Source organism: Carettochelys insculpta, chromosome 1 (assembly GCF_033958435.1).
Source record: "Carettochelys insculpta isolate YL-2023 chromosome 1, ASM3395843v1, whole genome shotgun sequence".
Taxonomy (NCBI): domain Eukaryota; kingdom Metazoa; phylum Chordata; order Testudines; family Carettochelyidae; genus Carettochelys; species Carettochelys insculpta.
In genome coordinates this window covers 246256181-246278780 of record NC_134137.1, presented here as the reverse complement: position 1 = coordinate 246278780, position 22600 = coordinate 246256181, and the positions used below count along the sequence as shown (strand labels likewise).

General features: G+C 45.1%; 1 protein-coding gene across 3 annotated transcripts in view; it reads left to right on the top strand.

Annotated features, from left to right (window-relative positions):
• Positions 1 to 22600, top strand: part of ARHGAP8 (Rho GTPase activating protein 8) — a 218876-nt gene that overhangs the window by 110664 nt on the left and 85612 nt on the right. For all 3 annotated transcript variants that reach the window (XM_075003579.1, XM_075003559.1, XM_075003569.1), the window contains 2 exons: positions 19095 to 19168; positions 21921 to 21998. In XM_075003579.1, coding sequence (XP_074859680.1) covers positions 19095 to 19168; positions 21921 to 21998 — 152 coding nt within the window. The remainder of the gene's footprint in view (positions 1 to 19094; positions 19169 to 21920; positions 21999 to 22600) is intronic.

The following is a 22600-nucleotide window of genomic DNA, read 5'->3' as shown; positions in this document are numbered from 1 at the left end:
TGCCACCCCTGTGCGGCTTGCGGTGCTGTCCACTGAGGGCAGGTGCTGGGCATCGCTGGTGCACCACCGTGGGGTGCCACATCCCATGTTGGGGGTGGCCTGTGTGTGGCCCATGACCACCAGTCCTGCGTGCAGGTGACTACTGATTGTGTCACCCCCCCACCCTGTGGAGCAGGTCTGTGCCCCTCCCTGTACGTACTGGAGGGTCCCTCAGTGACGTCGGGGGATGTCCGGCTCCCGGTCACCTGGCTGGAGGAGCGGGAGGGGATGACTATGGTGAGGTCCCCTCCTCACTTGACCACTCCATGGTCCCCTCGCCCTCCTGGGTCCCCGGTCCGGGCTACTCCTCCTCCTCCTCCAGCTGCAGCTCCTCGACGGAGGTGTCCAGGAACACCGGGGGTTGGGAGCTCTCGTGGGGCCCCAGGATGCCCTGGAGCTCCCCGAAGAAGGGGCACGTCAGTGAAGCTGCCCCAGAGTGTTCGGCCTGGTCCCTGCCCTGGGCATAGCCCTGGCGCAGCTCCTTAACCTTGGAGTGTACCTGCTCTGCGGTACGCTCCGGGTGGCCCCTGGTGTGGAGACCCTGCGCCAGGCAGACAATGGCAGCGGCATTGCGCCGCTTGACCCCCATGTGGTGCAGGACCTCTTCGTCTTTCCACAGGCGGAGGAGGTCCCACAACTCCTGCCCCATCCAGGAGGGGGCCCTTTATTTTTTCTCCCCCGAGAGCCCTGTGGGGGCTCGGAGGGGGCCATGGGGCTCACAGGGGGCTGGCTGCTGGCCATGCTGTGTCGCTGGAGCATGCAGCTGGAGCATGTGGGGAGGCTGCTCCTAGCACGCTCTGAGCTTCCTGCCACGGGTTTCCTGTGTGTGTGTGCGGCTTTAAAGCAGCCGAACACGGAGCATAGAGCCCCGCTGCTGTCAGCTGGGGTGTCCCCGCGCTCCAGCTGATGGGCACCGTGGCAGACCCGTATTTCGAAAAAGTGGACTGTGGAGCATCAACGCATGTACTCTTTCAATTTAGTATTTCGAAAGGGAGTGATCTTCCTGATACGGGATCGGGGTTCAGATTTCGAAGTCTGCGCCCCGTTCTTTCGATTTTTGTTTCAAAAGATGGGTTTACACGTGTGGACGCTCCTCCCACTCTTTTGAAAAAGGGCCACTTATTTTGAATTTTTGTGCACGTGCAGACACAGCTAACCTGTTTAAGCGCCTTGAAAATAGGATGTGATCTTCATGAAGAATCTCTGGTAGAACTGGGGTAGGGAGGGAGAAAGGAGAGATTTGAATCTTTTGAGAGAACAGCCCATGATATATAGTTATATAAAGGTTTTATTGCCATGAGTTAAGGATCACCATATTATTCATGAGGATCACAGGAAGAAATGAGTTATACAGGGCATTCCAAATGAGTGCCAGTAAAACTTTTATACCATATCACACTCTTAGGCATTTTGTATATGCCATGTATTTTACAGAAATAGACAGTTTAAAGAGTGTTAAAAATGTATTGGTGGCACTTTTGCTTATACTCTGTCCTTAACCACTGGCTGCCTTCATTTTATGTGTCTGTCTGCGTAGATGGAAAGTCTTTTTTTTTGGGGGGGGGGGCGGAGTTGAGGGAGTGGAAATCTTTACAAATTATACTATTATTTCACCAAAGTAACTTTCCTAGAAATCAAAATGTGGACAATGGAAAGTAAGGTGCTGAGGCTCAGCTGAGAGAGGAACTGATGACTGGATCAGGATATTGAATAACTTCTTTTGTTTCCTTGTTTTTTACAGTTTGCATTGGTGCTGCCTACGCACTTTAAGTCAGTCCTGTACTCTGTGTTCTGTAGTTGGAAAAGAATACAAAATAGGCTTCTGGCCCAAGGAATCTGTAATCTGTCTAATGTCCCAGTCCTGTAGGTAACATTCAGAGGGGCTCCACGAAGGTGCAAGGATTTATCTGCATGAGTCATAACTGGGACCAGGTCCTACACATGGTAACTGTTTTTAAGGGGGCCCAGTCAATCTCTTTGGCCCCTCTCTCCTCCACCATCCACATTTTAAAATAACCCCATACTGCGTCTCTGAGGGAGTGGGAGTGGGGAATGGTCAGAGCACTAGTTTGAGACTCAGGAAATATCACTCAGTTCCAGTCTCGCACACAGACTTTGCATTCGGTCCGTGATTCAGGCAGCACTCTTAAGCACGTGTTCAGTTTTAAATCGCTTCAGAAGGACAGAAGCAGATGCTAAAATTTAAACACATGGTTAAAGGGCAATGCTGAATCAGAGCCTTTACTTCTATTAGCTGCAGTTTCCCATCAGTTGAAAGAAGAGGACCGTACTGAAACTTAAACTCTTATATATGTGTTGAAAACAACAGTAATCTGGCGTGATTTTAGTTAGCTGGATGACCACTTATCAGGGTGTGGCCAAGTTTCTGATGGTCCCATACAGTTTGTTTCCAGCCACCAGTCCTGGCTGTCAGTGTTTTGTGGTGTTGTTTAGCTGTAATTTACCCCTAAATGCCTTCTAAGAGCCCAGTAAACAGTGGAAGTGCTGACAATGCTGCTAGCAAAGACTGACCTTCTGTCACTTGGCACTTGTCAAGTCCTAAATGTGCTGGACTAGAGAGGTTCAATCAGTACTTTCTAGTAGAAGGGGCCCTGACCTTGATTTGGAGCAGAAACACTAATGTAGTGCAAATAGTAAATAGCGTTAATAAATACATTTAAAAATCATCCAGAGATACTTCACGAGATGCCCTTAGAATCACAAGATGCCCTTACTCCCTTAGAGGGACTAAAAAGAATGACCATATCCCTTTAAAAATACCTACCGTATTTAGGCATACTGTAATATCCAGGGAGCAGGGACTTCGTATTGATGTGTGCCTACATGACACAAAATACACTGTCACCATGGCTACATCTACATTACAGAGTTATTTCGAAATTACAGCTGTTATTCTGAAATAACTTTGCTAGTATCTACACTACTCACGCTCTATTTTGAAATAAATTTGAAATAATGGGTGCATTATTATGAATTTGGTGACCCTTGCTGCGGAGGAATAATGCCTATTTCAAAATAGATGTTTCAAAATAGGTGCTATTAAGTCATGGAATAGCACTATTTCATAACAAGCCCTAATAGTGCCCAATGGCTCAATTTCAAAATAGCACTAAGCGTGTCCGGAAATCTGTTATGAAATATCTGGGTGGTACTTCAAAATGCATTTTGTGTGTAGCTGTGTTATTTCAAAATAATATCTTATGGTATATAGGCCAGATTGTTCAGGAGCCAAATACTGCATATATCTTTGATCTAAAATAACTCCAAAGTTGTTTTTTGACCTGTTGAAGGTATAGAATGAATGCAGTGAAGTTGATAATTAGCCTCATGTATTTAATTGCATTGGAGAGTTGTCCTCTTCCAGAATGTTTTGTTTTGAACACTAATTTATTCAGAATTGAGGCCTTATCTCAAAGTCAGGGGTATCACTCAAATGTTTAAAGGTAAACATGCTGTTAAATAGCTTGCTAAAGTAGGTTGTTTGTGTTCAGATAAAGTGGGCAGTGAGCGTTGTGGGACATAAAAACCTGTTATTTTCACTAAATTATCATATTTGTAAATCCAGCAATGTCAAACAATACCCACACACAGTACACAAGAATACCAATACAAAGCAGGACATATTTTCTGTTCATTCACCAAGCCTGTGATACAGACACAGATATTGGCTACACAGAAACTATTAGCACTTCCTTGGTTTAAGTGGAGAGAGGTAACATCACTGTTGCTATTCTGAAAGAAACCATCATTAAAGATTTAAATGCAATGAAAGAAAATAAAAATCAAAGTGCCTTCATCTTATATTGATCTGTTGAATACAACTGTAATGCCTGAAGGAGGTTCCAGGTTTCCACACACACAAATAATCACAACGCATGTCAGGCTCCGGCATTGCCCTTTGGCATACATCCTGCAAGCTCCTGTAAACGCCTGTTGCTCCACTCTGTTGTCTTTATAATCACAGAACACCATGACTGAGCTACAGAGCAGAGCACAATGTTGACCTTGGCTAATGAGTGGCATAATTTTCAATTGTCTCTATTGGGTTTTTAAGAACACATTGTAGGAAGGAAGGAAGGAAAAATTTTAGTTCATCTGGTGATTGCCACTGCTGGGGCAGAGGAAGAGGGACAGTGCAGGAACCTTGAACAATTATCACAAACGTTTTAAGGTGCTTTCGTTTTTTTGCTATCATCTTTTCTGTTTCTGTATGCTGTGTGTGTGTGTGTGTGTGTGTGTGTGTGTGTGTGTGTGTGTACCGGGGGAAAGAAACATTCTAAACTGAATCCCCATATGTCACAAGGGGGAAAATGAGAATGAGAGAGATTACCAACCAATACTTAACTGGGGATTCAGAACAATGTTCAGCACCCCCGAAGTATGTCTGTGCAGCTGTGTTAGTTAGAAATAAGCTGTTCTGCAAGGCTGTGGCTACATTAGCCCCCCTCCACACTTTGGAAGGGGGGTGCTACTGAGCCACTTCGGCAGATGTTAATGAGGCACTACCATGAATGTGCCACACCTCATTAGCATAATGGCAGCCGTGTGAGTTTCAAAAGTGATGCTTTCCAAACACACACCACTGGTGTAGACGGGGGCCTTTTCATAGAATCATAGAATACTAGGACTGGAAGGGATCTCGAGAGGACATCGAGTCCAGCCCCCTGCCCTAAACCATCCCTGATAGACATCTATCTAACCTATCTTTTGAAAGGACCCCCCCGGATTTCAAAAGCCCCTTCTTCCCAAAACCTTTCGAAGGGCCCCCGTCTACACCGGCAGTGTGCAGTTCAAAAGCGGCACTTTCAAAATGCGTGCGGCTGCTGTTATGCTAATGGCAGTGCCTCATTAGCATCTGCCAAAGTGGCTCATTAGCATCCCCCTTTCGAAAGGTGGGGGCTAGTGTAGCCACAGTCCAAGAGACAGAGCATCTACACACAATAGAGCCATTGGACGCACTATGGTTTATTTCAAAATAGGCGCTATTCCTCATGAGGTTTACCTAGTTTGAAATAAACCAAACACTATTTCAAAATTAGTTCAAAATAGTAATTGTGTTGTGTAGACACTAGCAAAGTTATTTTGGAAAGAACTTTGCTGTGCAGACGTACCCTTAGTGAGTCCAAAAACTAGAACTGAATAGTCAACACTTCACTAACTAAATAATAGTCTACTCCAGAAAATACTTTCTTCCTCGAGTGTCCCCGTGAGTGCTCCACGATAGGTGTCGGGCTTGCCCCGGTGCCGCAGATCGGATCTTTCCAGCAGTTTCTGCCGGACCACGCATGCGCCGGTGCGCGCCGCTCCCTTGCGCGCTCCCGGCCACGTGCGCAATCCGGTCCCTGCCAGTTCCTTCTTAACCGCCATCGGCTGCAGACGGAATCCGCTCAGGCTGCGGCCAGAGTCAGTGTATTTAATGTTTTAAGTGTTTTTAGAGTTTCTTTTCAGTCTTTCAGTCTTAAGTTAGCTTGTTATTTTTCTTTTTGCAAAAAAAAAAAAAAAAAGTATATAAAAGCCTTAGTAACAAGAGGAGCAGCGGAGGCCCGGGGACGTAAGGCCATTAGGCCTCCTGCTGCGGCAGGCTGGGTCTGAGAGGGGAACAAGCACAGAGGAGGTGCTAAGTACCCTATTAACAGCTCAAAGACTCACCGCAATGTCCTCTTCAGGATTCAAGAAGTGTGAGTCATGCCGCGAAGCTATGCCGGCCTCCGATGGGCACAGTCAGTGTATTAGGTGCCTGGGGGAATCTCACGTCACCCAAAAATGCTCCTGCGCAAAGCTCACAGCTAGAGCAAGGAGGGACAGAGAAATGTGGCTAAAAATGCTGCTCTTTGACAAGGCCCTCCAGCCAGACGTGCCGGAGCGGCCCCATAAAAGGAAGGCGGCTTCCCTCACCCCATCAGTGCAAAAACGGAGGAAGCTCTCACCAACCTGATCCCTGCCGGCAGCCACAGCGAGCGGGACGGGTGCAGCACATAGTCCCCAGCCGCAATCACAGACGAGCGGTGGCGGCATGGACACGCACGTGGCAGAGGCTGAGCCTTCGATAATCAAACAGCCGGCCCGCACTGCGGGCAGAGCGGCGGCCAGGCAAGCGCCGGAACCGGCGGCACCGCAGCTAGCGGCACAGACCCCCGGGGCACCTACGGTGCAGAGCTCGCAGGCACGCGGCCTGCAGGCGCCGGGGGAGACCACCCGCGCGGCACCGCAGCGAAGCATGCTGAGCGCGGCGCCAACAGCGGGGCCAAGATCCCCAGCGCGGAAAGGGGCGGTGTCAGCCCCACAGGGGAGGGGAAAGGCAGCAGAGAAAACCCGGCACCGCAGCCCTTCTCCAGACAGGGCTGCAGGGCTGCTCTCTCTAAGCCCTCCCGTTATGCTGCAAACTCCAACAAGGAGGCAGGGGTCTCCCCCAGTCTACCCTGAGCCTCCCTCCCCGTTCCTCCAGCCAACCTTACCATGGCTCGGGCCACCCTCGCCTTTTCTGGGATTTGACCCCCTAGAGTACTATCACAAATCAGTCTCACCATTGTCTCAATCACCCAGACGATCTCGCTCCCCCAGACATCGGGGGTATGCGCCTCGAGAGTGGTCCAGGTTTCCACCCCGGGAACCGTGCCCGTGTTGCCATGGTCGCCCCTATCATGCGGGGCATAGACACCATAGGCATACCCCCAGGGACAGGTCCCCTCAGAAGGTTCACTATCCCCGAGGGCAATCGCGGACGGGGACGGAAACGCAAATATCTCAGGGGGAGTTGCTTCTGGAACCCCGAGATTTCCCCTCGCAAGCCTCCAGAGAGAAGATGTGTCACCGTCAACAGGACCCAGAGGGATCCAGAGAGGCTTACCCTAGTGGTTGCTCTCTATCCTCCCCCAACGAGGCTACGGCACCAGAGGACGTCCACCCCCCGGATGATCTCAAACAGTTCCAAGAGCTGTTTAGAAGGATGGCCTTTACGCAAGGCATCCAAACAGCAGCGGTGCAGGAGAAGCACCCTAAGCTCCTCAAAAACCTGAGACCTCCAGCCTCTTCCAAAATAGCTATTCTGCTCGGCGAAGCAATTATGGAGTCCGCTACCACGATATGGCAGACCCCTGCGTCCGCTCCGCCTATAAACAGGAGAGCGGATAAGAAATACTTCGTCCCGGCGAAGGGTATGGAGTTCCTGTTCAGTCACCCACAACCAAATTCTCTGGTGGTAGAATCGTCTCAACAGAGGTCGAAAACTTAAGAACATAAAAATGGCCATACTGGGTCAGACCAAAGGTCCATCCAGCCCAGCATCCCATCTGCCGACGGTGGCCAATGCCAGGTGCCCCAGAGAAGGAGAACAGAAGACAATGATCAAGTGATTTATCTCCTGCCATCCATCTCCTGCCCTTGTTCTGAAGGCTAGGGCACCATACTTTATCCCTGGCTAATAGCCATTTATGGACCTAACCTGCAAAAATTTATCAAGCTCTTTTTTAAACCCTAATAGAGTCCTGGCCTTCACAGCCTCCTCGGGCAAGGAGTTCCACACGTTGACTATGCGCTGTGTGAAGAAAAATTTCCTTTTATTAGTTTTGAACCTACTACCCATCAATTTCATTTGGTGTCCCCTAGTTCTTGTATTATGGGAAAAGGTAAATAATTTTTCTATATTCACTTTCTCCACACCATTCATGATTTTATATACCTCTATCATATCGCCCCTCAATCGCCTCTTTTCCAAACTGAAAAGTCCCAGTCTCTCTAGCCTCTCCCCATATGGGACCCGTTCCAAGCCCCTAATCATCTTAGTCGCCCTTTTCTGAACCTTTTCTAATGCCAATATATCTTTTTTGAGGTGAGGAGACCACATCTGCACGCAGTACTCAAGATGTGGGCGTACCATAGTTTTATATAGGGGAAGTATGATATCTTTTGTCTTATTATCGATCCCTTTTTTAATAATTCCTAACATCCTATTTGGTTTACTAACTGCCGCTGCACACTGCGTGGATGTCTTCAGAGAACTATCCACTATAACTCCAAGATCCCTTTCCTGATCTGTCGTAGCTAAATTTGACCCCATCATGTAGTACGTGTAATTTGGGTTATTTTTTCCAGCATGCATTACCTTACACTTACCCACATTAAATTTCATTTGCCATTTTGCTGCCCAATCACTCAGTTTGCTGAGATCTTTTTGTAGTTCTTCACAATCCCTTTTGTTTTTGACTGTCCTGAACAACTTGGTGTCATCTGCAAACTTTGCCACCTCACTGCTTACCTCATTTTCTAGATCATTGATGAACTTCTCAGTACAAGACATGGGGAATGGACAAAGATGCCAAGAAGCTAGAGTTATTCGGCAGAAAGGTCTACTCCTCCTCTACCCTACTGTTGAGAGTGGCAAATTATGCAGCACACCTAGCGAACCATAACTTTGACAATTACTCCAGGCTGACTTCCCTCATGGACTCGCTTCCAGAGGATAAGAAGCTGGTGCGGAAGGCCATCGTGCAGGAAGGCTACGCAGCCTCGAGGACAGGAGTTCAGATTGCCCTGGATGTAGCAGATGCGGCAGCACGCTCAACGGCTACGGCAGTGGTCATGCGCAGGGAATCCTGGCTTCAGACATCGGGTATCCCAAGGGATCTGCAGGCGAAGATCGTTGATCTCCCCTTTGACACACACAAGTTGTTTGCTGAATCAACTGGTTCGGTCCTTCGTTCCAGTAAGGACTCAAGGGCTACTCTCAGAAACTTGGGGATTTATACCCCTCCATACAGGAAGAAAAAGTATTACCCTCAGCAAAGACAATACCCGTATCAACCCCAGTGTGCTCACTACCAAAGGGGCTACGAGCAAGGGCGGCATCAACAGCACCAACAGTACAGAACTCCCAGGCGACGTTCCCAACAGAGCCGTGCATCCTCGGGGCAGGGCCAAAGGCAACAAGTTTGACGGACAGATCGAGGGCTGCACTATCACTACCATCGCGCAATGTCATCCAAAGCTAATGTTCCATCATCGCCTCCGACCATTCTACGCCCAGTAGCAAAAGATCACCACAGACAAATGGGTACTGGAGATCATAGCCACGGGTTACGCGATCCCCTTCCAGTCTCTCCCACCGCCACGACCTCCACCCAGGCCCCATCTAAAGGACGCCTCCCACGAAGCGAGACTCAAGCAGGAGGTGGACCATCTTATGCTTATAGGGGCAGTGGAAAGAGTGCCGGAGTAACTCCAAGGGAAAGGGTTCTATTCAAGATACTTCCTTACAGAGGAAAAAACAGGAGGCTGGAGGCCCATCCTAGATCTTTGAGGCCTCAATCGGTACTTGCGCAAACAACGCTTTCGGATGATCACAGTCACCTCTATACTTATGGCACTGGACGATGGAGATTGGTTTGCAGCCCTCGACTTGCAAGACGTGTATTTCCATATAACAATCCACCCAGCTCACAGACGTTTTCTCCGGTTTATGGTCGGCAAAGAACATTTCCAATACAAGGTTCTGCCATTCGGCCTCTCCTCGGCCCCCAGAATATTTACCAAGACCCTGGCAGTGGTGTCAGCCTACCTGCACAGACAGGGGGTGTTTATATTCCCATATCTGGACGACTGCCTACTGAAAGGGGCCTCGAAGGAAGAGGTACTACTCATGATAGGCGTTACAGCAGGCACGTTCTCTTTGCTGGGCCTGGTCATCAACCTTGCGAAGTCAAAGATCGACCCCACACAGGACATAGAGTTCATAGGGGCACGCATAAACTCCATCACAGCAAGGGTTTATCTACCAGATGCCCGCTTTCGCGCCATTGGTTCCCTCGTACAAGTCATCACCTTCAGCCCCACGGTGCCGGTTCTAACGTGCTTACAGCTGCTAGGCCATATGGCAGCAGCAACGTTCGTAGTACAGAACGCCAGATTGCATATGCACAGCATGCAGCACTGGCTGGCAAGCGTCTACAAACTGGCATCCCACACTGTCCACAGGGTGGTGTCGCCCACGACAGAGGTGCGCAGATCCCTGCAATGGTGGGTGAACCCCAAGAACATGCTAACAGGGGTACCGTTTCATCAACCACAAATATCTATCTTTCTCACCACTGACGCTTCCCACATAGGGTGGGGAGCACACATGGGCGAAAAGGTGACGCAGGGACTGTGGTCCCCTACAGAACAGTCGCTGCACATAAATATACTGGAGCTCAGAGCAGTGTTCAACGCCTGCAAACACTTTCGAGACCATATACAAGGCAAAGTAGTCGGGATCAATACAGACAATACTTCCACCATGTTTTATATGAATCGACAAAGAGGAGCTCGGTCCCGTGCCTTATGTGCGGAAGCAGTCCGGCTGTGGAACTGGTGCATCGCCAACAATATAACTTTGAAAGCCTCGTGTTTACCAGGCTCTCACAACGTGCAGGCAGACCAGTTGAGCAGGCACTTCACACTCACACATGAGTGGCAGATCCGTTCCGATCTGCTACGACCAATTTTTCATGCATAGGGGTTTCCCCAGATAGACCTGTTTGCCACTCATTGCAACAAGAAGTGCCCACAATACTGCTCCAGGGCAGGACTGGGACGGGGGTCCCTGGGGGACGCATTCGCAATCTCGTGGAAGGGCCCCATGCTCTACGCATTTCCTCCCACAGTGCTCATCCACAAGGTCTTGCAGAAAGCCAGGAGAGAGAGAGCCTACATGATCCTAGTAGTCCCAACTTGGGATCAACAGCAATGGTTCCCCTTACTCCTGCGCATGTCGGACTGCCCACCGATGCCCCTTCCGGTGGCGCCGGACCTGCTCACGCAAGCCCAGGGGTCTATAGTGCACCCACACCGCCGAGGCCTGCGACTGCAAGCATGGTTAATCCATGGCTCAGCTCTCTAGAGAGCACATGTACGGAGGGAGTGCAACAAGTCCTAGAAAGTAGCAGAAGGACTTCCATCAGGAAGACCTACAAGCAGAAATGGACTCAGTTCACTGCATGGTGTTCTACCAAGCAATTAGCTCCCCTTGCTGTGCCTATACCTGTAATATTAGAATACTTACTGGACCTCAAGAGAGGCGGACTCTCCCTATCCTCGTTGAAGGTCCACCTTGCCACTATATCGGCTTTCCGACACGAAGAGGAAGGGCCCACGGTGTTCGCCCATCCCATGGTTACCAGGTTCCTGAAGGGGCCAGTAAACCTGTACCCCCCTCGGAAACCGCTTCCACCTTCGTGGAGCTTGGACCTGGTGCTTAACGCGCTAACGGGACCACTGTTTGAATCCTTAGCCACAGTTTCCCGCCGTCTCCTTAAGATAAAGACGACCTTCCTTCTTGCAATCACATCAGCTTGCAGGGTGAGCAAGCTCGCGGCAGTTATGGCAACGCCACCCTGCACAGTATTTTTGAAGGAGGCGGTAACCTTACGGCTGCATCCAGCCTTTGTTCCGAAAGTTTCTTCAGAGTTTCATATTAACGAACCTATAGTCTTACCCTCATTTTATCCAAAGCCTCATAACTCCAACAAAGAGGCGCGCCTACAGCTCCTGGACGTGAGGAGGGCGCTGGCTTTTTATATAGACAGGACTAAGTCCTTCCGAAAAACGGATAGACTCCTAGACTCTCTCGCTCCCAGATCAAAAGGAGAAGGTCTCTCTTCGCAGAGAATCTCGAAGCACATTGTATCCTGCATAAAAATGTGCTACGAACTTAGAAAGACTCCTTTACTGGCCCCTCCTAGGGCTCACTCCACCAGGGCGGTGGCGGCATCAACAGCCTTTTTCAAGGGCATTGCGCTAAAAGACATCTGCAGAGCGGCGACATGGTCGTCCTATGACACCTTCGCCAAGCATTATGCCCTACACAGGGTATTCCAAGAGGATACGCGTCTCTCGACAGCGGTCCTTTTGGGGGCAAGCTGCACATAACCCGATTACCCACCTCCTTTCTTGGGTTACTGCGGGGTAGTCACCTATCGTGGAGCACCCACGGGGACACGCAAGGAAGAAAGAGAAGTTACTCACCGTAGTAATGGTGGTTCTTCGAGATGTGTCCCCGTGGGTGCTCCACCACCCGCCCATCCTCCCCGCTTCGGATCTCTGTTTAGTGTTTTTCAGGAGCATCCGAGGCAGTTGGTCAAGGAACTGGCGGGGACCGGATCCCGCACGTGGCCGGGAGCGCGCAAGGGAGCGGCGCGCGCCGGCGCATGTGTGGTCCGGCAGAAACTGCTGGAAAGATCCGATCTGCGGCGCCAGGGCTAGCCCGACACCTATCGTGGAGCACCCACAGGGACACATCTTGAAGAACCACCGTTACTACGGTATCTTCTCTTTCCCTGACTTGTGTGTGTGTGTGTGTTTATGAGAGAGAGAGAGCGAGAGAGAGTGTACTGATCCCTTCAAAAATGGCATCTTATTACACTATGATTCAGACATATGAAAATATTCTACTCTATTGCTGCTGTTTAAACAGGAAGTGTAAGATAATGTTTTATTCCAAAATGCCAGTAGTAATTGCTGCTCTTCACATTTGTATTGTCAGCGCTCCAGCACAGCTGAGCATGGTACTGTCCAGGACAAGAAAGAAGAATGCAGATTATAGGCTAGATCCCCAACTGTAAATGGGAGAAGTTTTGCTGAGCTCAGTGGATCTGGGCTCTCTTACACCAGCTGAAATTCTGTCCTCTCTCTATTCTGTTATCACAAATCTGGTAATGGAACACTAACAGACATATTGTAAAATGCTGTGAGATACACAGTCTAGACTTTCAATAAGATGGCACTAAAATTGGGACCGTAAGTTATGTGCTTTAAAATCTGTATTCTACTCCCTGTAAAACTGGGTTCACTTCATGGATCATCATTTGTATGCAAGTTAGCTGCCCTTCAAAGGGACATGGGATCCTAGACAAAGTAATAGTACTGTCAGAATTGTCCCCTTGCATCTGTTTCTCTCAGAAATTGGAAAAACGTTAATAAACTAACCCATCGTGTGGGTAAGCACTATAAATAACAGCTTTATATTTATACATTAGACTGAGAAATGAATGTCTGGATAGCAATTATTATAAAAGTACTCTGTATATTGAAGTTGGTGTCCTTGTAGTGAATGCAGCTTCTAAGGGGCTGAAAATATGTGCCCGGAGTTTAGATTGTTGATAATTGATATATCATCTCTAAATTGACTAATGGTGCAATCAAGCTTCCATTGAAGGCACAAGGTATTGTTTCACTTATTTCAGTGAGGCCCTAAATGTGAAGGATATTGTTTAATTAAATAGAATACTACTATTGTAGCGGCAGAGACTATATAACATGACTCCTGTTAGATTTCTGTAGTCTCCTTACCTCTGCCTTGATTGCTTTAACCTCCTTCTCTCTAGCATCTCTAACATCAACCTTCTTCCCCCTCCTGGTTTTCAAGGATGGCTCCCTCTTTCCTCCATGCAGTTCTGACTTTTGCACGTTTGTATGAAATCTGGAGACCTCACTCCCCCACCTCCATCTCCTGCCTCTTTGAAAATTCCTAGTGTCACAATGGAGCTGCTTGTGGATATGCTCTGGAGAGGAAGAATTCATGCACCTAAGAACCAGTACTCAGAGCTAGTATTGTATTTTAAAAGGCTTGTACAATGTGACCATGCTAGCACTAACTGCACAGCACCACTGCAGTTATAGTCACAGCTGTGTCACGTTGCTGATAGCCAGAAATCATTTAAAATACATCAAAGTATTTCCTTGCTCGGAGGGAAATCAGGCTGGGGGTGCTGAGTTGTGGATCTTAGTGAGCTATCAACCCAAGTCAGCTGTTGGCCCTTGAATTGGTGTGTCCACATAATCTGACCTGCAGTCTGCTAGTGAGCCTCAGGCTTCCAGTCGGCTGTCACAAACTTATAACTGTGAGATTCCATATGTGGACCTGGACCTACAGTGAAGGTGCAACTCTTTACACTGGCTATTCAAGTGCTGTTTTCATGTTGGAAAGAATGAAAGAGCCTGGGGGGAGTGAATCTGGAGGATTGTTGGATGGGGGTGGGAGAAGTGTGGAGTAGGCTTTTTGTGGGGGAGTTTAGAGATTGTTAGGGAAGTGAGAAGCCTCCCCCATGCAGACCGTAGCTGACCTCAAGCCACTCCCATTGAGTCTGGCACATCTGTCCTGTCCTTGTGTGTTTCAGCAGTGCCTCCCTCCCCCACTTCTATCCCCATATTGCCTTGTACCACCACTTCAATTCAGCCCCAACCTCAGTGCTGTCATCCCATTAGCTCCTGAGCCAATGACCCAATCTGTCTGACCTCACTAGCCCTTCTAAACCCCAGTTTCTGACCCTCCAGCAACCCCCATGTGCCCCCCACTGTCTCTCTGTCCATCCTAACTTGGCTCTGAGGCACGGTGCTGTGACAAATGTAGATGGCTGCTGTCTGTTGTGGTTTCACAGTGGTCTCTGGTGGGTGAAATACAATATGGATCTGCAGTACTTCTTAGGCAGAATGTGTTTTCTGTGGGCGGCTGGAGGGTTCTACACCAGACAGGAAGTATGTGTGCATGCAGTGGCCCAGAGTTCACTCAGGGGTAATGTTCAGATTCCTGGATTCAGCAAAATGTATTCTTGTTGTTCATCTCCCCCACCGCATGTGCACGCACACACACGTGTGTGTGTGTGTGTTATACATTGTCTAATGACTAAGATAATGGGTAAAGTGAAGAATAATGTAAAGAAGTGCAAGCTCTTTTGCTCCTAAGTAATAGCCATATACACTGGAGTATTCTCGAAGAAGCAGGGAGCATCAGGTTTCAGGAAATTGTTTCTATTAAATTAATACTTCAAGATTAAAGGTGAAGAAAGTTCTTTTTATTCTCTCACAGAGGGCCCAAACTCTGTTCACTCTTCAACTTACTCTAACCTACTTTTGTCTGTCTCTGCACTTCCTGCTAGGCACCGCAGTGACCACAAAAGGGCACTAGTGTGCTCTCTCTCTCTCTCACACACACACAGCACCATATCTAACATAAGGGCTGGGAATCTTTTCTTTCCAAAAGTAGACAGCTCATGTTCTTGCTTTGGGAGGCCATGGGAAACTTGAATTTGAAATGGAGACACATTTATGTACCCAAAAATTATTACTAGACCAGATGTGAATTTTGTTCCCTCTAAGTAGCTTGGTGAAATGCGGGAGGAAACATTTGTGTGCAGGCTGAGCTTTCCTTAAATGGTAATGGTTTAAAACTGCTCAGGTATTTGAAATAGTAACCTGAGATCTGTGGAATTAGGAGAACAATTGATCTCAGCCCTTTGTAACAGCCCTTAATATATGTCTACTCTTTTCAATAGGTTGGGTTTTCCCAACTTTTTATCATTTTTGCAGCTCTGCTCTGGATGCTCTCCAATTTGTCCACATTTTTTCAGAGTGTTACACCAGAATGAGACACTGTACTCTATCTGAGGTCTTGCTAGTGCTTAGAAGAGCAGGACAGTTGTTATTCGTGTCTCATATAAAACACTACAGAATGATATTTACCATTTTCACAACTTAATCCCATTTCTGATTCATATTCAGTTCAGTGTTCCAATCTATTCCCGTGATCCTTTTCAGCAGTACCTCCACCTAGATAGCTAGTGCCTGGTTTGCAGTTGTGTGTTGTATTTTTTCCTTCCTTAAGTGATGTATTTTGCATTTGTCTTTGTTGAACTGCATCTTGCTGATGTCAGACCAGTTCTCCCCATTTGTCAAAGCCATTTTGAACTCTGAACCTGGTGTTCAAAGTGCTTGCATATTTTCTACTTCTCTTTCCAAATCAGTAGTAAAAATATCAAATTGTGCTAGATCGCAGACTGGCCTCTGACCTAGTCTGAAAACAAACCACTGATAACTACTTTTTGAGTACAGTATAGTCTTTCAGCCAGTGTTGGATCGACTGTCACAGATGCAGGTGTTTGTTCCTGTATTCTCCCTCTGGCCCAACACAGGCACCCATTCCCAGGCTTCCAGGTCTTCAGGCATCTTGGGAGAGACATGTCTCCCTCCTGACTCTCTCCCCCGGCTCCCAGCTACAGTGGTGCCTGCCTACACTGCAAATTCCAGGCTGTTTAAACGGTTCTGCTTTGCTTCTCAGAGGCTGTAAACAGTGTGATAGCCCACTGGTATAAATTATCATGCAGTTCGTTATAAGTAAGCACGTTTTTTCTAAGGCTTAAAGTATTATGGAGAAAACTTAAACATTACATGAATCTAAACTCTTGCTGATATGCTTATTAAAGATCATCCTAACTCCAACAACAGGTGAATAGTCCTCCAAAGCCCTCCAAAAGATTTTTGTGGATACAGATTCATAAGTGTGCTTTCTGAGAGCAAACACTCCTGTGAATCTGGAATTGTCTCCTTTATACAGTTTGGATCTTTGGTGTTTTAGATACTGTGAATTGTTGGTCACTCAATCAATGAGTTTTTTCCTTAAGGTGTAGCTTAGAAGGCTAGGTCTGGAGATGGGGAATTTGCATTCCCTCTGCCAGGAATTTCCACCCACTTAACTGTAAAAGTTCACATTGTTTCATTGAGTCCTTTGAAGCACAACACTTTCTAGAATTTACGTTGCTAAAATTTCTTGTTTTGAGATGTTATACAAAATTCCACAGCAATAGGTAGACATTTGCAATTTTATTAAAATTTACTTGTAAGATGCTTAAACTTGATAAAGTTTGTACAGTACATAGCAGGAAATTACCATATCTCTCGTACGTACCTTATAGCAGTTTCATCTAGGCTTCCCTATATTGCATTATGAAAATATTATATGGGAAGGTCAGAAGCCTTACTACATTAAGATATAATATTTCTACTGCCTCCCCAACTCTCTGTATCCATCACGAGGTCAATAACCTAGAAATTAGGTTGGTTTGGCATGATTTGTTCTTGGCAAATCTACGTTGTCTATTACTTATTACACTATCATCTTTTAGGTTCTCTTTGTCTCCTCGTTGAAGGAAATGTACTGTGTTTCCCTTTTCCAGCCCAGTAGGACCTTGCCAGTCCTCTGTGAATTCTAAAAGATCATCTCTAATCGTTCCAAGATTACTTCAGCTACTGTACAAGTACTTAAGATCAATTTCATCAGGCCCTGACAACTTAAATGCATCTACCTTATCTACATATTCTTTAACCTTTTCTTTTCTTTCTTTATTTTACTTGTGTTGTTTTCATCTTTTGGTTAACATTAAAATGGGTTAAGCATCTGATCACAATTAATCATCTTAATGAAGACTAAAGTAAAATTGTCAGTAAATGCCTAAGCCTTTCTCTTTTGAGTTTTCCTTCCCCTAGAAGACTTGATCCATGCTTTCCTTCATGTTCCTAAGTTATTTATAGAATTTCTTCTTGTTGCCTTGTGTGTCCCTTGCTAGGTATAATTCATTTTGAGCTGCAGCTTTTCTGATTTTGTTTCTGCACATTTTTGCCATTCTTTTATACTTGTCATTAGTAATATGTCTGTTTCCCCTTTTGGTAGGATTTTTGTAAAATGTTCAGATTATTAAAAATCTCTTGATATAGCCATCTTGATCAGTTACTGTTCTTCCAGTCTTTCCTTATCATTGGGATAGTTTGCTGTTGTGCCTTTAATACTGTCTCCCTAAGAAACTGTCAGCTGTCCTGAACTCTTCTTTCCTTTAGCTTTTGTTCCCATGGGAACTTACCTGCCAGCTCAGAGTTTGTTAAATATACCTTAATTAATTTAATATAATTTTTTTTTTAATTTTTATTTATTTATTTATTTTACTAAATAATGAGCAAACTACATAGGCAGAGGAAGAGAAGAAATAATACATCTGAAATGAAAAGAGAGTACCCTCCATATGAGCTATTCCAACTAATAATGGTGCCGTGAGGGTTTGGTTTGATGTGTGTGATCTTGAATGAATGTCTTTCATTTTCTGTGTATCAGTCACAGTGATTGCACTCTTTCAAAGATCATTAACACACTCACAGACCTTTATATTTCTTTGTCTCAGTGCCCACAGTGTGATAGTAAACCTGATTTTGATGTCTAATAGGATACACACAATTATGTTTGTAAAATATATAGCATTTTTAAACTTGAGATCTTCCTTTTTTGATTGCAGACAACAGTGGGATCCTCAGCAAATACTGACCATTTCGTTATGTTTTCAAAATCTGTCAAAGCCAAATACACTTCTTCCATTTTTTTTAATAAGGGAGATAATTGCATCATTTTCTGGTTTGCCTAAATCAAGAAAATGCAGTGTTCGATTTTAGCCTCAGCTGCTTACTCATGAAAGAGAGAGAAAGAAAAATCGCATTTCATGGGAATCATTCTGAGAATTAATAAATTCAACCTCACTGAATCATGTTGCCTTCAAAAATAAATGGTACAATATCCTTTTAATTATACATACACACAGAAGCTTAAAAAGAAGACAGATGACAAAGAAAAATCTACATAATAAAAGCCTGCTAAACTTGCAGCCTCCCTTGATTAAGACTTATTATAAAACATCCACAGCAAACTCTTCCTCTACCTGTCTTTAAGCCTTCCTAAAATCCTTCCACTAAAGACATACAGCAAAATCCAATCAAAAACATCACCATTGTTGTTACTGTATCATTGTTATAAGCAACCCTGCTGTGGCTTGCTGATCTCAGAGTACAATAACCAGAGTGAAAACAATCAAAAGTGGGGTAAAGTTGGATTGGAATATCATTCTGCCTTCATGTCCTTGACTTTGTTTCAGAACAGTAACCAGCACTTATTATTTGGCATGAAATGCATATGTATTTTTTCCTGCTACGATAAAATGCATTTAGGCTCGTCTCTTTGTCTGAAACCTGGAGTTTCTACTTTCAATAGGGTATTGGGGTGGCCCTTGGTTAATGTTAAAGCTGTGTGGGAGGGATTTTTTTATAATTGTAGAGAGTTTGTTGAATGTGGTGCAGTGCTTGATTAATGTATGGTATCAAATGTATCTCTTTAATTTATTTGGTGGCTGTTCCTTTATTTTAGACTATAAATGTCATTTAAATGCAGTGGCACTTCTATTTTCTTCCAACAGTCTGAAGGACAAAAATAAAGGCCAACTAATCCCACCAGTAATGAAGCAAACAGTGTCCTACCTGAAAAGTAAAGGTGAGATCTGGTTTTATTTCAGGGAGAGGGAGTGCAGGAATAAGAGAGAGTCTGCACAAGGGTATCATTATGAATTAATACAGATCTCAGGGTGGATTCACTAGAATTGTGAGGCACATACCTGATACGAAGCACATGGTTAGATCCCAAACAAGCCAGGGGTTTCAGTGAGAACTCAGCACACACTCAAGTGCTTTGATGGATAGAGGCCTCAGCTGACAAAATAGCTCTGGTAGGGCTTGATTATTATTGCACTGTTGTCCCATAAGACGTAGAGCATTGTAAAGCATGCCCGATACAGGAATAAACACATTAAAGTGGATGTTTATTACAAAGCCATTTACTGAGGGAGAACCACATCAGATAAAGGCATTAACTGTTAAATAAATGCCTAAAAATGAAATAGTGGACAATCATGAGCTGCATCCGAAGGAAAACTTGTTCTCTAGAAAATATGCTCTGCACCAGTGGCAGCTAGTGTGAAATTCTCGTAAATTCTTAGGCAATGATTGTATTGATAGATTGCTAAAGGTAAGGCCTATTCTCCCCACCATTTTCAGAGCTGTTGTTTCACACGTGTTCAGCTATTAAATTTAAGAGAACAGTTTTGCTGCAGTGGTGTGGCTGGCAGTAACTTTATTCAATTTAAATCTGGTTGGATGGAAGTAAAACAAACATTCAGATACTTATTTGGTCGTTTACTACTTACATTCTATGTTATCCCTCCTAACCTCTGTGAAAGTAGGTTTTCTTGTGTATTGTCATTAACTCCTCAGACTTGAAGACAGGTTCTGAAGTTTAATATAAGCCCTCTATCCTCAAATGGTCATGCCTGTGCTGAACTTTAAATTTAGATAAAGGTGTAAATATTTGCAAAATTGGGAATTAAATCACTGATAGATGTTCTTGCAGTATAAAGATTAGCTGGGTGTCCATTCAAATTCCACTGTCTTATTTACCACTACAAGTTTGAAGCTCTCTAATCCAGAACTCTCTCAGTCGGCAAACTCTGTAATCCGGCATGATTTTAGTTAGTCGGATGACCGCTTGTGTTGGTGGCCAAGTTTCCTGTGGTCCCATAAAGTTTGTTTACAGATGCCAGTCCAGGCTCTGCGTTCTGTGCTATTATTTGGCTGTAATTTACCCCTAAATGTCTTTTAAGAGCACAGTAAGCAGTAGAAGTGTTAGTAATGCAGTGGAAAATATTGACCTCCCATCATCTGGCAGATTCTCTTGTCCAGCACTGGTCTTATATTCATTTATGTTTTATAAAGTGCACCCTTGCCCACCAACTAGGGTGAATTTATGCTAATTAACATTTTGACTGAAAACTAGAGCATACCTGAGGGCAACGGTTCAGTTTCACATTGGAACAAAAATAAAACCTTTAAAATATTTTCACACGGAGTGAGGGGTATACACTGATTTTATTTTCTGCTTACCCAGGCTTACATCTCCCTGCTGTATACCCACAGTGGCTCTGTCTTTTCACAACTGTTAAGCACCACAGAAGTAGGAAAGAAAGCAGGAACTTTAACATGGGCCATAGTATCTTTCTCAGACCATTTCTCCACTTTGCCCAGATCATTATGAATTATAATCCTATCCACCAAAGCACTTGCAACCCTCCCATCTTGGTACCCTCCACAAACTTTGTAAATGCACTCTCTGTTCGTCATGTAAATCATCAATGAGGACATTGAACAGAACTGAGCCCTCTGGGACCCCCCTCATTATGCCCTTCCAGCATGACTGAAAACCTGATAACTACTCTGTAGGAACGGTTTCCCTAACAGTTATGCACCCACCATATAGTAGGTCCATCTAGGTTGTATTTCCCTAGTTGCTAATGATGATTGTTTTAATGCATAGCAGCAGTGTCCACACAGGCAGCTTGGCTGTGTCTACACTAGACAGTTTTGTCAACTAAACTTGCAGAGCGTCCACAATAAAAATGCGTTCTGTCAACAGTAAGTTGACAGAACTCGGCACTTTTGTCAATAGTCTTCTGCCTCTCTCCCTCACGAGGCAGAGCACCTTTCTCGACAGAATGTGTTAATAAAAAAGCCATGTAGATGCTCCAGCTGGCCCTCTGTTAACATACAGGGCTTCTGAGTCACTGGGCAACTCTGTCTGCTGTGCTTCTGGTTGGCCATTCTGTCAAGAGAGCAACTGGGCAGTCCGACCGCTCTCTGTTTACAGAGCAGATCAACAGAGTGATCCGCTTTTATGAGTGGCCGCGATCTGTTGACAGAAGTCTTTTGTCAGAAGATATCTTCCAACAGTAACTTCTGTCAATAGATCTCTCTAATGTAGACATAGGTCTAGTGTGTGGCAGGTTGATGTGGAGTAGAGTCACACCCTATCTTGCCATGAATTAAGTGTTTGTATAGAAAAGGCATTAGGCATGACTATCTTTTAAATGGAAAGTAGTCTCCTAAATCATGTGGGCATTTTGTAAACTTTACTGTTTAAATTAAAAAATTAATTGCAAGGTGTTTAATAAAACTTTGAGGAATGTTTGATTCTGCATTCTGGCTTTATGGATCTCCAAACGCTGCCACCTCTTCAGAAGAACCACACTGGACTCAAAGTCAATAAAATGGCTGTGTTTGAAAACCACTAGCTTCTGAACCTGATGAGTCTACCTGTCATGAGACCCACTCACTCTGTTCCAACATGATTTAAACCTATTAAAAAAAGCCAACACACGACAGCTTTCACACACAGCACCTTCATTTTATTTTTTCAGGGCTCCGTGTAGAAGGTCTGTTCAGAAGGTCAGCCAGCATCCAAACTATTAAAGACATTCAGAAACTCTATAATCAGGGTAAGTCACCATCCTCCCGTTGCTTTAAATTAATAACATTCCAAAGGCCACATTGATGATGTATCTGTTGGTGACACAGTATCGCTATCTTTCATATAATTAGCTAATCATAAATCCATTTGTAACCTAAAATGTCATATTTCTGTAAGCAGTAATACAGAAACCTGAAAAATAACAGCAGGCATTTAAGGCTTTCTGAATAATGAGTCATCAACTGATGTCAGAGCAGGAGTTTACAATATCTGTGCCAGCTAATGAATTATGAGGCATAAGTCAAAAGCAGTCTGGTTTTTCATAAACACTTGCATTCCCTCAATGTTTGGTAGGTTTCTGCGGTTAGTTACAAATTATCCAGCACAGTATCTTCTTGTCATTTTGTCTCTAGTGTTTTTCCCATGGTTATGACAATGAAGTATAATTTCACATAAAAATTTGTGAAATGTGTTGAATTCATTTGCTAAAATGTCTTTTGGAGGTGAGTCTCTTGAGGCTAAATTAAAAAGCTTCATTAAAAAAAGTACAATATAACATTAAGAATCTGCAGCAGCTGAAAGCAAGGGTTTTTTTTTTTTCTAACTGTGATTTAGAGCACATTTTTAAAC